This window comes from Chiloscyllium plagiosum, chromosome 22 (genome assembly GCF_004010195.1).
Source record: "Chiloscyllium plagiosum isolate BGI_BamShark_2017 chromosome 22, ASM401019v2, whole genome shotgun sequence".
Classification (NCBI taxonomy): domain Eukaryota; kingdom Metazoa; phylum Chordata; class Chondrichthyes; order Orectolobiformes; family Hemiscylliidae; genus Chiloscyllium; species Chiloscyllium plagiosum.
This window is the reverse complement of record NC_057731.1, coordinates 33024619-33041482: the sequence shown is the minus strand read 5'-3', so window position 1 is coordinate 33041482 and position 16864 is coordinate 33024619. Positions and strand designations below refer to the sequence as shown.

General features: G+C 40.0%; 1 protein-coding gene across 2 annotated transcripts in view; it reads left to right on the top strand.

Moving 5' to 3' along the window:
* Window positions 1–16864, top strand: part of LOC122561183 (SEC23 interacting protein) — a 142651-nt gene that overhangs the window by 33160 nt on the left and 92627 nt on the right. For both annotated transcript variants that reach the window (XM_043712707.1, XM_043712708.1), the window contains exons 8-9: window positions 6609–6750; window positions 14062–14270. In XM_043712707.1, the coding sequence (XP_043568642.1) occupies window positions 6609–6750; window positions 14062–14270 (351 nt within the window). The remainder of the gene's footprint in view (window positions 1–6608; window positions 6751–14061; window positions 14271–16864) is intronic.

Below are 16864 nucleotides of genomic sequence, written 5' to 3'. Positions count from 1 at the left end.
ATGAAACGTCTGGATATCAAACGTACAGCTCAGCGAGAAAACCTACACCCTAAACCTCAACCTGAGCTACAAACCACCAGGATACATGAACATCAACTAGCCACAAAAAGACATGATCCTGTCTCACTGGTATCCTTATATACAGATAAGGAAGGACACCACTTCGATTGGGCCAACACATCCCAATTCTCGTTCATGTTTAAAACAGAAATGTTATCCATCACGAGATATATGCACGAGACATGCATGAGAATTCCTAGAAGCATGGCATTCCAACTGGAACTCTATCAACAAACACGAGTTAGACCCCATCTACCGCTCCCTGAAATAAAGAACAGATGATGTCACTGCAGGAGATGATGTCACCAACCCAAAGAAATCCAAACCTATAAATAGAAAGCAGGAATTATCAACAGTGCTTTGCCTGCAGGCCCACTGAAGATGTTACCTAGTAGGGTGACGAAATGTCTGGAAATGAACCTTCCAGCTCAGCACGCAAACCTCCATCTAGCCTGACGTTTTGCAACCTCAACCCAGATTCCCAAAATCACCACCTCCCCACCCAAAAACATACCCATCTTGATAGTTTCTGACTATCCTGCCCCCACCTCTCATCGTGATTAAAATGCCTGAACTAGATTGCTTAATCTGAGGAGGCACCTGGCCCATATGTGCACATGAAGGATTCCTCTTTTTAACCTTTGGATAAACATTGGAAATAGGGTTTCCAGTCCTGAGGAGAAAATCTGAGCTGTTATTTCCAGCCTAGTCCTGGAGCTTAGCTCATGATGTGCTGATTCTTAGATATGCTAACTACCTTTATATTTTTTAATAATTATGGCAACACATCGTTCAAGTCACTTACATGCTTTCTCAGGTTAACTGGGACTGAGAATAGATCTGCAATTTGAACAATGCTTCATTCCTTGAATGAAAGAGACGTTTCTAATATTAAATTGATCTTGATGCTTTTTGTTAGTAGAGACAGACCTGGATTTTCAGTTTGAGTTTATAAGTTGGCCAACTGTCAAATAAATATAGTTTCTTTACTTTGACTTGTGAACAAAATGCTATTGAGTTCTTTAACGCATTCAAAATTTGTTTTTAGTCCTACTTGTCAAAGTGTAAATATATCTCATGATGGATAGCATTTCTGTTTTAAACATGAATGATTTAGTACAGAAGTGCAATGTCATCAAAACTCAAGGTATTTCCACAGAGAGTGCTTTTGTCCCCTTCTGTGTTTACTATTTGCATATTGTACATAACTACAGTACTCTAATCCATTTTAGTAGTATCCAGAACACTGACAATATTGTAATGAAGCAGGAACCTTATTTCTTTTAACTGTAATTGTCTTGTTTAATGGTCCTGTGACAATTCATTCTGTTTTCCAAATAACCGTTAGAGAAATATTTATTCTACCCTTCCATTTATCGCACCAATGTATCCTTTTTCTTATCTAAGTTTGCACTTGACTGTCATTTTCAAAAGGTATTCAGCCTCCCCATTTATTAATAACTCACCATTTATTTATTCCATTTACAAAGCTTTTTAAACTCTCATATCGCACCAATTCCATATTTAGTCACTTGGTGGCACTGTGACACTGATAGCATCCCAACAATAGGATCATAGAATTGTACAGCACAGAAACAAGCCGTTTGGCGCACCGTGTCCATACCGACCAGATTCCTAAACTGAATTAATCTCATTTACCTACACTTGGCCACATCCCTCTAAACCATTCCTATGCACTTAACATTGTAATGGTATTCGCCTGTACCACTTCCTCTGGCAGCTTGTTCAATAATAACGCACCATCTTCTGCATGAAAAAGTTGCCCTTTAGGTCCCTTTCAAACCTTTCCCCTCTCTCCTTAAAACTATGATCTCTAGTTTTTTTCTTTTATTGTGCAAAAAAGTTATAAATTCCCATTATAAATGTTTAGAAATATCATGAAAGTTTTGAATGGAAAGGGCAAATAAAGTAATGAAAGATGTTGTTAGGTAAGTGTTTGGATGGGTGATTTGTTGGGCACCAAAAATATTTTCAGTGATAGAGTCAGGTAGGCTTGTCAGTTGTGCTCTTGCCACTTATAAAAGGCTCATGAACTCGAGCCCCATTGCACACAAGCTGAGGCAACAATTAATTGCATTATCAAGAGAATTTTGCACTGATACTAATACAGCCATTTGTGTGAGCTATTAAACTGAGGCTCCATTCCAATGGCTTGGCTAAGTTGTAATGTTACATGCCACATTTTTTGAAGCAACATGTAATGTTGTCAGTGTCTCAATCAACATTCTTCCTTGAGAAACATCATTATTTGATTAGTCATTCCTCTGTTGCTCATGGGACCCTGATGTACCCTGTCAATTTAACTACAGCAACTGCATTGACAATAATGTACTCGGGGGATCCAGAGAGGAGCAACAAGTGTATTATCAATTCAAGTTGTAATTTGATTTTTCTTCCATGTTAAGAATCACCAAGCCATTCACAAGCTTGCAATTTATTGTTAACACTGTTGAAAATATCCAATTCATGGTTTAGGTGTTTCAGAATATACTGTTTTACTTTTAGAATATAAGCCTGTAGTTTTACAAACGTACTATCGAGGAGTAGACGTAGGTCACTCGACCCCTTGGGCCTGCTCCATTGTCAGTAAGGTTATGGCTGATATGATTACTCCACATTCCTGCAACCCCAATAATCTTTCACCCTCTTGCCTGTCTATTTACTTCTGCCTTTAAAAAAAGTCATTGGAGTATCTACTCCCACTGCTTTTCAGGAAGAGAATTCCAAAGATTCGCTTCCCCCTTCGAGAATTTTCACAAGACCATAAGACATAGGAGCAGAAATTAGGCTATTCAGCCCATAGAGTCTGCTGTGCCATTCTCGACTCTATTCTCCTGCTTTCTCTCCGTAACCTTTTGTTCCTCTTGACAATCAAGAGCCTATCTACCTCTATCTTAAATACACTCAATGACCTGGCCTCTACAGCCTTCTGTGGCAATGAATCATCTCTATCTTAAATGGGCAATGCATTATTTTTAAGCAGTGTCTGCTAATTTTACATTCTCCTACAAGAGAAAGCATTCTCTCCATATCCACCCTGTCACAACCCTTCAGTATCTTGCATGTTTTAAGCAATTTGCCTTTTATTCTTCTGTGCTCCATCAGATACAAGCCTAACCTGTCCAACTTTTCCTCAGAAGACAACATATCCATTTCAGGCATTAGTCTGGTTGGCCTTCTCTTCAACCTCTTCCCCTTTTACAAAATGTACATTTTAAAATTCTTCATACCAAATTGACAATTTTACATTTTCAACATTGTACTACATTTGCCAGATCTTTGCCCACCCACTTAACGTATTTATATCTCTTTGCAACTTCCTTGTGTCCTCTACACACTTACTTGCTATTTCTTTTTTGTAACATCATATTAAGCAGCCATAGGTTCAGATCTTCATACAAGTAATATCTTTAAAACATAAAAAGCTGAGGTGTCCGCTCTGATCCCTTTGGTACACCACTTGTTATTTCTTGCCAACCAAATAATTACTCATTTATGACTACTGTTTGCTGTTAGCCATCCAATTTTTTGCCCATGCCAATGTGTTATCTCCTACACTATGAGGTTTCACTTTCTACAGTGAAATTTAATTGTTAAAGAAAAGGATAAAGCAAGGTTTTTTTTTTACTGGTTCCACATAAGAGGTTGGAACATGCCGTTAAGAGGTTAGCACAACAGGTGGAAAGGTTTTTTTTAAATCACTAGGCTTCAAGAGGTTGCTAGAACTCAAAGAAATAGCAGTTCAAAAGCTGCCCCCTTGTTGGTTATGAAAGTGGGAATAGAAGAACTTGTATAAAACAATAGGTGTGCTGACTTAGCTGAAGAGCTGGAATACATGATATCTGCACTCCTTCTAGTAATGATAATCCAGAGAGATGTTTCTGTTTTGGACAGTTCAGTTAAATTGCTTTATTACTTGGTGAAGCCTGAACAGTTTAAAAATTCATTCAGTTTATCAAATTAAACAATTATTAATGAGGGGTAATTAACTTAAAGCTCAATTTGAGGATAGCCCAGAGCAGGTTATGTCATCATGGAGGTGGTGGAATTTAGGATGATTCTCTGGTTTCAATTGAAGAGCACTTGGTTTGAAACGAGGGGAAGAATTTACAGGCCATCACAAAGTCAAGCAGCTTAACTTAGACATTTTGGAGAAGTAACCAGAACCAGGACTGAGAAACCCAATGCCAAGAGATGCTGAAAACAGCTTTTGACCTCTGAGAATAGATGAAGGTGAGGAGAATTTTCTAGGCGACTGTGGCAAACTTATGGGTGGTCAGCAGTAAACCGATAGAAGTAAATAACTCTTAATGTTGATGGGTCTTATGAAAACATTCTTGAGGGATGTAAGTAGTAAACCTGAATGAATAACATGGATAGTTATAAACCATATTGTGAAGTTGTTAGTGCTGGTTTAATCTAATTCCTTTCATTTATTTGAGTTCATTTTGTTAAAAAGATGGAACTGCACCATAAGATGTCACTATTGGTTAAAGAAGGGCTTGAATTTCATTTGGTAATGTTACTTAACAAGATGGGAACAACATTGACCTAGAAATTCCAATGGTGCAATAATTGCTTCCAGAGCAGACTGGAATTCCCCAACGTAACCCGGAAATCAAAATTCGTCATCATTAAAGTCTTTGGGTAGACTGCGTGTGGGACCACTTGAAAACCCTGACACAGCTGATTCCATGGGAATTGCCTGGGAAGTTGAAATTTCTCAGAATTCCCTGTAAATGTGCCTTAAAGTCAGAGAATTCAGTGGGTTCTGACTCATTTAAGCTTAATAATTACTCAGAAATGTTTGGACATTTAAAAACATGTTCTAACTCCTGGATAGCCCATAAGCTGAAGCCCAACTTCACCAATGACCTTGCACCCTCGACCTCAAACTACCTGGTCCTATACCCTTATGTACTTGACTTTGGTTCAAAGTCAAAGTGGCTGTTTTGTATTTAAATTAGAGAATACAGTACACTCACTGCTGAAAAAGGAGTGTGATTTCCAGTTGGGTCAACTCCACTGTTGGCTATGATGCTTTCTGAGCTGAAAATGTGTTGCTGGAAAAGCGCAGCAGGTCAGGCAGCATCCAAGGAACAGGAGAATCGACGTTTCGGGCATAAGCCCTTCTTCAGGCTTATGCCCGAAACGTCGATTCTCCTGTTCCTTGGATGCTGCCTGACCTGCTGCGCTTTTCCAGCAACACATTTTCAGCTCTGATCTCCAGCATCTGCAGCCCTCACTTTCTCCTCTATGATGCTTTCTGGATTGGTATCCATTGTTTACATTCCAAAATGCTCCTGTCCTGAAAAGTGTAGAGCAGAACTGATTCAAAAAGTAAGTGCAATATTTTATCCAATCAAAGTTGGATGTTTGGCCTTGATCAGAATTTTTGGGTCATTACCCTGAATAGCTTGTCTCTCTTTCTCCTGCAGCAGAGTGCTTTATTGGAAAGTGCTGTATGATATAAAATGCCCTGTGTTTCCAGTAAAAACATTTAATTTAAAGCGTTTGGTTTATACATCAGTTTTGATTTTCTTTTCAAACTTAGGGTTTCTTCATCATTTTAAGACTTTAATGATGAAGAATTTTGACTTCTGGGTTCATTTGGGGAATTTTAAGTTCTTCCCTTTTGAGGTAAAGAAAATCAGGGTGAGATTTGAGAGGGTGTATGAGCTTAATAGGCTGCAGTAAGTTGCAGAAAGAAACGCTGTTTCCATTAGCAGATAGTCCAGAAGTTTTGGACATAGATTTTAAATTCAGGGGATGTAACAAAGGGACATAAATTCAGGGGATGTAAGGCAGAACTTTTTTATGCATTGAATGATATCTGGATGGACCTTACTGCCTACATGTGTGGAAGGAAGAGAAACAATGAGTGATTTCAAAAGGAATTTAAACTACAGGGCTATGAGGTCAGAGTGGGAAAATATCACTGATTGGATTGTTACGGAGAGCTGCCAGGGATTAATGGACTGAATGACTTTTCCCTGTTTTAGTGTCTTGGTGATAGTTCTATACAGAGTTGTTGCAATGAAAGAGAATTGTGTGTTCCGACACAACATTGAGCATAAACATCCATGATCCACTATGCTAGTGAAATATTCTGCCTGTAAATAGATCAATTTTTTTTCTCCCAGTCTCATTTTTTGTTATAAGATATAATTATCTTTCCCTTAAGTATTTTCAGTTAGAATGTGCATTAGTTTAAGAAACAGAGTGCTGGAGAAACTCAGCAGATCTGGCATCACCTGTGGAGAGCAAAACAGAGTTAAAGTTTCAAGTCTGGAATGACTCTTGTGCAGAACCAGTTCTGAAGAAGAGTCATTCCAGGCTTGAAACTTTAACTGTGTTTTGCTCTCCACAGATGCTGCCAGAGCCGCTGGGTTTTTCTAATGTTTTTGATGTTTGTTTCAGATTTCCAGCATTTTGCCATCAGTAGAATGTTTCTTTATTTGGGAATCTAATACACAGATTTTGATGTAGTCATTTATAGACCCAGAACATTGCACTCTGTTTTGCAGTTGATGACTTCAGAAATGTTTCTTTGAAACTATTACGCACGCACTTTAAAAAAGCAGTAGATGAGAAAAAAATCACACGAATCGAATTCCTTCCTGTTCACTGGCACAGTGCTCTTCATGGAGATGCTACTGGAGTAGACAGGTATGTTCTCCCATTTCTATTAGGACAAAATGTTAGTGTATAGACTGAATTTTAAAGCTGTTGCCACAAATTGAATGTCTCATATGTATTGTTTATGAGACCATCTTTAATATGTTAAAGGAAGTTAATAATCTGAAATGAAATGTATCTGCGTAAAGCTTTGGGGATTTCTGATCATAGACCAATCCAGTTAAAGATTTAAAATAGTGATTGGTGAGAGGAAAGAACTCACCCACTGATCAATTATGTCTGCACTCTAAGATACTGTAGCACTCGTTTAATTCCTGGACGGTGGGTTTCATAAATTTATAAACATAAAAATTAGGAGCATTAGTAGGCTATTCACTCCTCAAGCTTGGTCCACTATGCAGTGATTTGTTTTGATTTGATCTCAAATCTACAATTCCATCTACCCAAACTGACCTCAGATTCTTGACAAATAAGGGACTCAACCTACCTCTTTCACGATTATTTTCAGTGACAATGTCTATACTGCTTATAAATATTGATAGCTGGCGTCCTAAATTTCAGCGCTGATGGATACACTTGTAGTAGCACTTATCATTCTAATCTTGAATATCACTGATCTATGGGGCTGAACATGCAAAAGGACAAAGGATTGCAATTTCCCCTATCATGTGAACAGTTTCAGGGACTGTCAAAAACTTGGATCTTTATATCGAAACCTTTTAACCTCATTCTTATGCTTCTGTCACTCGTATGCAGTTTAAGAATTACATAACTTTACTTTTTCAGAATATTTACCCATCCACTTCTGATGCCTTTGAATATTAACAGGCATTATTTACAATTTGAGAAAAGTTGTCCAAAGTTACTTCACTAAATTGTGTCAGCTATGATTCAGTTTGTAGCATGTTCACATCTGAGTCAGAAGCCTGTGGGTTCAAATTCCACTTGAGGGCAACAGCCAGTGCTGCATTGACGAAGTGTTACACTGTCAGGTGAGATGGTAAACCAAGGCTCTGACTGCTCTTTCAGATTAACATATCATGTTACATAAGACAATTTGAATCAAGGTAGTACGCTTACCTCTGTGCCATAAAACATGGAACAGTACAGCACAGGAACAGGCCCTTCGGCCCACAATGTTATGCCAAGCATGGCACCAAATTAAACTAATCCCTTCTGCCTGTCTTTGGTCCATATCCTTCCATTCCTTGCACTGCTTGTCCAGAAGTCCCTTAAATGTCCCTATCATATCTACCTCCACCACCACCACCACCACCCCTGACAGTGCATTCCAGACTCCTGCCGGTCTCTGTGTAAAAAGAAATGCTAACACCTCACATCTCCGTTGGACTTTTACCCCTCACTCCTTAAATGCATGCCCCCTAGTTTTAGACATTTCAACTCTGGGGGAGAAGATTCTGACAGTCCATCCTATCTATGCATCTTATAATTTCATAGACTTCCATCAAGCTTCCCTCAGCCTCTGCTGCTCCTTGTAGCTCAGACCCTCTAATGTAGGCAGCATCCTGGTAAACCTCTTCTACACCCTCTCCAAAGCATCCACATCCTTCTTTTAATGTGGCAACCATTAATGTGACCTCATCAACATTTATTCCACAACTAACACCTATGTTACAATCTGTACAGAGACTGAAAGCATATTTTTAAAAATTAGAAATTTCCATTTACAACTGGTTACTAAAAGAATGGCACAAGAAGATTTCATTTTTTAAAGTCTTTTACTGCAACAGAAGGCTGAAAGCATCAATGACTAATTACCGACTTTTTCGGCTACTTGTAAAGCACTAGAACTAAAAATAGAACATGAGGTAGATGGAGGGTAAACTTGTACAAGGAGTACTTTATTATGGGCCCTCTCAGCTTCACAATTGGTTTTAGACTTCCCTTTAGCTCCTGCCTCTAGGTCACCTGACCCACTTTCTTAAAGGGGCAACACACCCAAAGAGGTACATAACACCCCTCCCCCTCTATTTTAATACTGTCCTTTAATATATATATATAAATATACATCCAACAATTGTAATTATTATGCAGGCATTGCATCTAACGTATGTACATTGGCAGGAATTTTCTTTTTAAAAAGTGTGGGAAAAGAAAACGACCCTTCCAAAGGTTACATTGATATGGTCAGCCCCTCAGGAGGGATGGCAAATGCTAGACAACTCACCCCGCCTCATGAACATTTTCCAGTGTAGTCTCCTGGGCTTCTAGAAGCTCCTGTTGTTCCACAGGTATGTCCTTCTCAGGCTGTTGTTACCCTGTGACACTGCTATTGTCTTCTCCCCGGCTTGGGGACACCTGATGTAGTTGACACCAATGGTTCCATCTGGACCAGCTCAGTTTTCTGAGGGACTTTCCATCCACCCTGGTGAGGTGCAGTGACCAGCTGGTCTGTATGACTCCTCAGCACTAGTTCATCCCTAGTCTTCACTGTATATGATAGCAGTCCTATTTGAGCCACCACCACTGCTGGGATCCATTTTTCCCCAGATGTATAATTCCGGACCAGCACAGGAATACTCTTGACTGAGAGTTTCCTCCCCCTCTGACCATCTGGCCTCCTTGATTTCACGCTACTACCTCTCTGATCTCTTCTGGCCACAGTAAGTTAAATATAGTTCTCAGCTGGTGATTGAATGCAAAGGATGATGGTGAGCACTGGGTATATGCTGAGGAACTTGTTGAATCACTGTCCTAGCAAACCCTCCCCTTGTAAGGCCTGCTTCATGTTTATAGAAGAGTCTCCACCTGGCTGTTTGTCACTGGGTAATGTGGAGCTGATCTGTCATATCTGACTCTGTGATTTTCCCAGTACTCCTTGAACTATGGATCATTATCATTTCTAAATCAGGCAAATATTTCATCCAATCGGTGTATCGTTGCTGTCACTGATACCAACTTCATGACCACCGTCTCGGGCCACGCGGAATGAGCATTTATGACCACTAGTAATATCTGTCCCTCTACTGTCCCATGAATTTTGTTTCACTAGAACCATAAATGGAAGGCAAGGTAAACAGAGGATAAACTTGAACAGGGAATACTTTATTGTGGATCATCTCAGCTCCCAGACTGCTTCCCCTAGCTCTTGCTCTGAGTCAGCTGACCTGCTCTCTTAAAGGGGCAAAACAAACCCAACTACATATATAACGTAAACAATAAAACAGCACATTCCTTTTTATTAGTGTAACCAAAAATGCACTTCATAAATATACTTTACACTGTCTCTTAAAAAGACAGTGAATTCTCCTGGGACCACTCCAATCTAATTATTAGTTTCCAAGGGTTTACCTGAATGTGGGAACTTTTAATCTCAGAATTCTTTCACAGCAGGAGTTTTTTTTTTCTTCCTGGAGATTCTTTCTCTGGCACAGACTTGGGGAATCTTTCAATCTTGTTTTAACTCCTGTTATGTACCACACCAAACCTCCTCAAAATATTCAGAAGATAATAAGAAGGGTCGAGACTATGTTAAAGATAAAGGCAAGGTATTACATTCCAGATGCAATTCGATTGGTCAAAGTACTGGATTTAAAGTAAACCACACTTTATTCATGCACTACATTTAAAATACAAGAAAAGAAGAAAGGAATTGGAATAACAACTTTATTTGAAAACTTAACAGAATAATAGATACAGTAACTGTTACTAATTACTTGTTCCAATATAGTAAGATCCCATAAATACACCCTTGGCAAAATGCAAATTCAAACATAGATTGTCGCACATGCAACTCTGGTAGCGGGCAGAGAGCCTCCACCTTTTTGGTTGTAACCAAGAGAGGGGCAAAAAAATGCTTCCAGACCCCAAAAACAACTGCTGAAAGCTAAAGATCCTGATTCTGTGGGAGTTTGACCACACCCCTTCAGGTTGCTTCTATTATTCCGACTTTAAAAAAAAAGGCCTCTCAAGTTGTCTATCTTCTCACAGACTGCTCAGTACTGGTCTCCTGATCTTTCTCTAAAAGAAACCAGAACAAAACATACCTCTTAAAGCCACAGCATTGTCACACTCCAAATGTATTTATTTTTTTCAGTTGAATGCAAGCAGCTACTTACGTAATTTTGCTGCTCTCCCTTCCAGTGCCCTGGCAAACTAATGTTTGAGTTTCAGGGAAACCTGAGGCACCTTCCCCTCTCAAAGCTCATATTCGTTGCAGTATAAATGCGCTGGATAATTTTAAAAATATCAGCATGGATTTCAGAAGGGAAGATCATGTTCAATCAACCTTATTGTATTATTAGAATAAGTACAACAGAAGTAAACCTGGCTAATGCAGTAATGTAAAATGCCCAAGAATTTTAGTCAGAGGTCAACAAACAATGCAAGTCATATGTTAAACTTGTCCACCGGCAGACTAGGCTTTTACGCTGGAATCTGCTGTATTTATAAATTCAAATCAATGTGAATTCTCTATGGGAGATCTAAGAAATGTATTAACTGCACAAGCAACTGTGTTTCCTTAAACCAATTAGATTTGTTACGACTGAGGCTGGTGGCATACTGCATTGTTCTCTTTGTACTACTCCATGGGTTATAACATAAGATCAAAATAGTTTTACCAGTTAGCGAAATAGTCAACTCCTATCTTAGCTGCATCAGGTTTTAATAAGAGAAATATCTATCAGTTACTTTTATTTATTATTTTAGTGTATTATCTGGCTACATTTATATTAAGTTTGATTTTACACTACCAGAAGTAATTTTTCAGTGCCAGAGATGTCATTTGGAGGAAACTAAGAACGATCATACTGTTAGAAATTAATTTAATGAATTTCATGGACCTTTTGATGCATTTGAATGTTAAATGTTCCTAATTGGACAGAGGCATAGATTATTTTCTAAACCGAGAATGGCTTCAGAAATGTGAAGCACATAGATTTGGGAATGCTAGTTCAGAATTCTCTTAAGGTTAACACAGGTTCAGTTGGCACTTAGGAAAGCAAATGTAATGTTAGCATTAATTTCAAGAGGACTAGAATACAAGAGCAGTGATGTACTGCTGAGGCTGTATGAAACTGTAGTCAGACTACATTTGAAATATTGTGAGCAGTTGACGACCCTGTGTCTAAGGATGTTGTTCAAGAAAGGATCAAGACAAAAGATGGAAAATTATAGGCTGATTAGCCTAACCTTGGTTGTAGATAAAATTCTGGAATCCATCAGTAGGGATGAGATTTCTAAATTCTTGGAAGTGCAGGGTCGGATTAGAAAAAGTTAGCATAGATTGAGTAAGGGGAGGACGTGTCTGACAAACCTGTTAGATTTCTTGAGGAGGTAACGAGTAGGTTAGACCAGGGAAACCCAATGGATGTTGTCTATCTAGACTTCCAAAAGGTCTTTGATCAGATGCCTCACGGGAGGCAGCTGAGTGAGGTGAGGGCCCATTGGGTTCAAGGTGAGCTACTGGCATGGATTGGGGATTGGCTGTCTGACAGAAGGCAGAGAGCTGGGATAAAAGGATCTTTCTCGGAATGGCAGCTGGTGACAAGTTGTTCAGTGTTGGGGCCGCAGCTGTTCACTTTTTATATATTAGTGATCTGGATGAAGGGATTGGGGGCATTCTGGCAAAGTTTGCCGACGATACCAAGTTAGATGGACAGGCAGGAGTACTGGGGAGGTGGGGAGGCTGCAGAGAGTGGTCCAGGAAATGGCTGATGAAATTCAACGTGAGCAAGAGAGAGGTCTTGCACTTTGGAAAAAAGAATACAGGCATGGACTATTTTTTTAAACAGCGAGAAAATTCATAAAGCCAAAGTACAAAGGTACCTGGGAATGCTAGTCCAGGATTCTCTAAAGGTTGATTTGCATGTTGAGTCCGTGATTAAGAAGGCCAATGTAATGTTGTAATTTATCTCCAGAGGGTTGGAATATAAAAGCAGCGACGTGCTTCTGAGACTTTATAAAGCTCTAGTTAGGCCCCATTTAGAATACTGTGTCCAATTTTGAGCCCCACATCTCAGGAAGGACATTCTGGCACTGGAATGTGTCCAGTGGAGATTTACACGGACGATCCCTGGAATGGTAGGCCTAACATATGATGAATGGCTTAGGATCCTTGGATTGTATTCATTAGAGTTTAGAAGGTTGAGGGAAGATCTAATAGAAACTTACAAGATAATGCATGGCTTAGAAAGAGTGGACGCGGGAAGTTGTTTCTGTTAAGCGGGGAGACTAAGACCTGTAGGCAAAACCTTAAAATTAGAGGGGGTCAATTTAGAATGGAAATGAGGAGACATTTGTTTCAGCCAGAGAGTGGTCGGTCTGTGGAATTCATTGCCACAGAGCACAATAGAGGCTGGGACGTTGGGTGTCTTCAAAGCAGAGATTGAGAAATTCTTGATCTTGCAAGGAATTAGGGGCTATGGGGAGAGTGTGGGTAAGTGGAATTGAAACACCCATCAGCCATGATTAAATGGCGGAGTGGACTCGATGGGCCAAGTGACCTTGCTTCCATTCCTATATCTTATGATGGATGTGCTGGTATTTGAGGGGGGTCGAGAGGAGGTTTTATGTGAATGATCGTGGGGATGAGGAGCAGTTGAAAATTCTGGGTCTGTACTCTGTTGAGTTCAGAAGGATAAGGAAAGACTAGGACCTGAGGGCACAGCCTCAGTCAAGGGATGACCCTTTGGAACTGAAATGAGGAGGAATATCTTAAGCCAGAGAGTGGTGAACTTATGGAACTTATTGTGCAGAGGGCTGTGGAGGCCATCATTGAGTGTGTTTAAGACAGAGGTAGATAAGTTCTTGATTACTTAGAGGATCACACATTACAGGGAGAACGCAGGAGAATGGCGTTGAGAAATGTATCAGCTGTAGTCGAGCAGCGGAACAGACTCGATGGGCTGAATTACCTTCTGCTCCTATGTCTTACGGAGTGAAGCTTGGAGCGAAGTAAGGCACCCTGGGCAGTAAAGTCTTGATTTCAGTCTTTAGCAGTGAACATATGGATGCTGAAAAATGCCATCTGATTTATCTCTTCATTATTTTGATAACTGATTGCTTCAGCTTTATTTCTACTGCAAAATCTGGTCCATGAATGCTCAAAAAATATTGCTTAAGTGCATGAGGCAGAAGAAAATGAAAGACTACATTGATAGCATGGAATGTGGCAAACAGGGTTAGAAGATAGCTATGTAAATACTTGTCAAATGGCTTGCTTCTGTTCTGTAATTTCCATGTGATGCTTTTTAAAAATAAATTGGATCAAAATTTTGCTCTCGTTTCAGTTTTGATTGATTCAGAATTAAATGATGGAATATTATTCTTTACCTCTGTGGCTTTAATTGACTTATTTTCCTATTTTTATTACATCAGGCATATGAAGAAAATCACATTACCAAGTATAGGTCGTTTGCGTCACTTTACCAATGAGACATTATTGGATATATTCTTCTACAACAGCCCTGCCTACTGTCAGACTATTGTGGATAAAGCGGCTGCAGAAATCAATCGACTATATGCTCTCTTCTTAAGTCGAAATCCTAATTTCAAAGGAGGAATCTCCCTTGCAGGACACAGTCTTGGTAATAAGTGTTGATGTTTGAACAATTAATCAATCGTCTGTAGAATTGCTTGCATGTAGTTTTGAGTATGGCATAGGTTACTTATGTCATTACTATTCTTCTCCTGAGGAAAATTAGCCCATATTTTATGGTCTCAGTTTTTCTCGTGACGTAGTGGTAATGATTTGAGAGTGCTATGTGTCAGAGAGGTTGAGGATGAATTGATGCCACTGGCATTGCCTGTAGCACTTTGCTTAATATTTTACTTTTTATGTCATCAAAATTTGTGAGAGGCCATCACTATTGTAGCTTGTGGGTCTTGGAAGTGCATAACGTGCTTGAGCAATTCAACTCCGAGAAAGTGAGGACTGCAGAGGATTTGGAAGCACTTGAAAGGGAAGCTTTGTGGCATCTCATTCTGTGCTAGTCTTATTTACTCTGCCCCTCTTTTTCACATCTGTCTGTCCCTCCCTCTCTCGCACATCCCTCTCTCTGTTTTGTGCCCTGCTACACTCTCCCCTGAATTCAGATACGCTCCACTCTCTGTTTCCTGTGTTCCCTCTCTCCCTTTCCTTTTTTCCATCCACTTACACTCTCTCTCTCTTACACTCTCCCCTGAATTCAGATACGCTCCACTCTCTGTTTCCTGTGTTCCCTCTCTCCCTTTCCTTTTTTCCATCCACTTACACTCTCTCTCTCTCTTTCTCTTTCTCTCTCTCTCTCTCTCTCTCTCTGACTTGCATGCTCTCTCTCGCTTTCTTTTTCTCTCTCTCTCTCTTTTTCTGTCTCCGCATCACCTATCCCACTTGACCAATCTTACTGCCCTTCCCGCTCTCCCTTACCATCAATCTTTCTTTCCATTTCCCCTATGGCCTCCAGCTCTCTTACTGGTCCCAAATCTGCTCCAAGGGACTTCTTTAGTACAGAATGCAGCAGGTCATATACGAAAATGCAAAACGTGGAATTTGAAACTCTCAGCATCAACATGCATTTATAGAATAACCCATCCCAGTAATCATTATAACTGAGACCCAGACACACAAGTAGATATTAGGACAGATGATCAAAAGCTTGATCAAAGATGTAGAGTTTGAGGGGCATATTTTAGGAGGGGAGGCAGAGAAAATTAGGGAAGGAAGGCACAGTTATCAATAATGCAGCTTAAAGTCAGGATATGCAAAATGGGAACTAAGTACTGGGGATTTAAATACAGTGCTCTTTATACAGCCCCTCCATGTTGTAAAACTTGAGCTAATGCCTTGTCTTATTAGTAGGTTTGAGAATCTAGTGTGAGCAAGTTTAATACTTTTGTTTAAAAGATTAAGATTTTTTTTTAGATTAGATTCCCTACAGTGTGGAAACAGGCCCTTTGGCCCAACCAGTAATCCACCCAGATGCATTTCCCTCTGACTAATGCACCTAACACTATGGGCAATTTAGCATGGCCAATTTATTTGACCTGCGCATCTTTCTGACTGTGGGAGGAAACCCACACAGACACAGGGAGAATGTGGAAACTCTACACAAATAGTTGCCCAAGGCTGGAATCGAACCTGGGACCCTAGCACTAGGAGGCAGTAGTGCTAACCACTGACCCACCGAGCCGTCCTAGAGCTTGTGCTGCCAATGTCAGAGTGAGGTGCTACCATTAAAAATGGTCATGATTTGGAGACACTGGTGTTGGGCTGGGGTGTACAAAGTTAAAAATCACACAACACCAGGTTACAATCCAACAGGTTTAATTGGAAGCACTAGCTTTTGGAGTGACGCTCCTTCATCAGGTGGTTTTGGATTAAAATTAAAAATGGTGGTGGTGATCTATTTGCAAATGCACAGATGCACCCCCAACACAGTTCCAAAAACAAACAAAAGGAACAAGGAGAGAGTCTTAACAGGCATTTTACAGAACTGCAGTTGTAAACAATCATTAATCCTGTAAGGAGATGCATGCACGTTCAAGCAGAAGTTATTACTTGTTCCGGAAATTTCGGATACAAGCTTTTTTAAAGCTCGCCCTGTATTATTACTAATAGGCTGATACTGACCAGACATTTTTGCATTATGGATCTTAACCAGAATGAGCAGCCATCATGGTGACTGGAGTCTCCTTTACCATGGAGGATTTTTTTTAAATAAAGAAATCATACCAGGCTAGCTCTCTCACTAGAGACACACACACACCACACAGACTGGTGGTGGTTTAATCCAAGGTGTCATCACACTTCATGCAAGAGGTGAGATTGAGAAGGACACCGTTTCACAGTAATCTCAACTGGTTTGGAAATTCACCTTGTGCTGTTGGACAGCACATTCCAGCCATCCAGCCAACTGAGCTAACCCTGTATATCAACTCCAAAGCAACATTCAATTTTATGTATGCATGCTCATTGCTCCACCTAGTGGTGGTAGTGGCCACACATGCAGTCTTTCTGTTAAAGACCGTATTGTCGTGCTGGCGTTTAGGGTATCAGGCAGTCATTGGTTTAAGCTTAAATATTCTCCGACATTAGGTGTACTCTCACTTCCTTTTGCCCCCCGCCTTCCATTACGTGCCCATTTTGACCAAAGGATGAGATGTGGTTAAAGCATCGTGTGATTTTCTCTGTCTGAGGAAT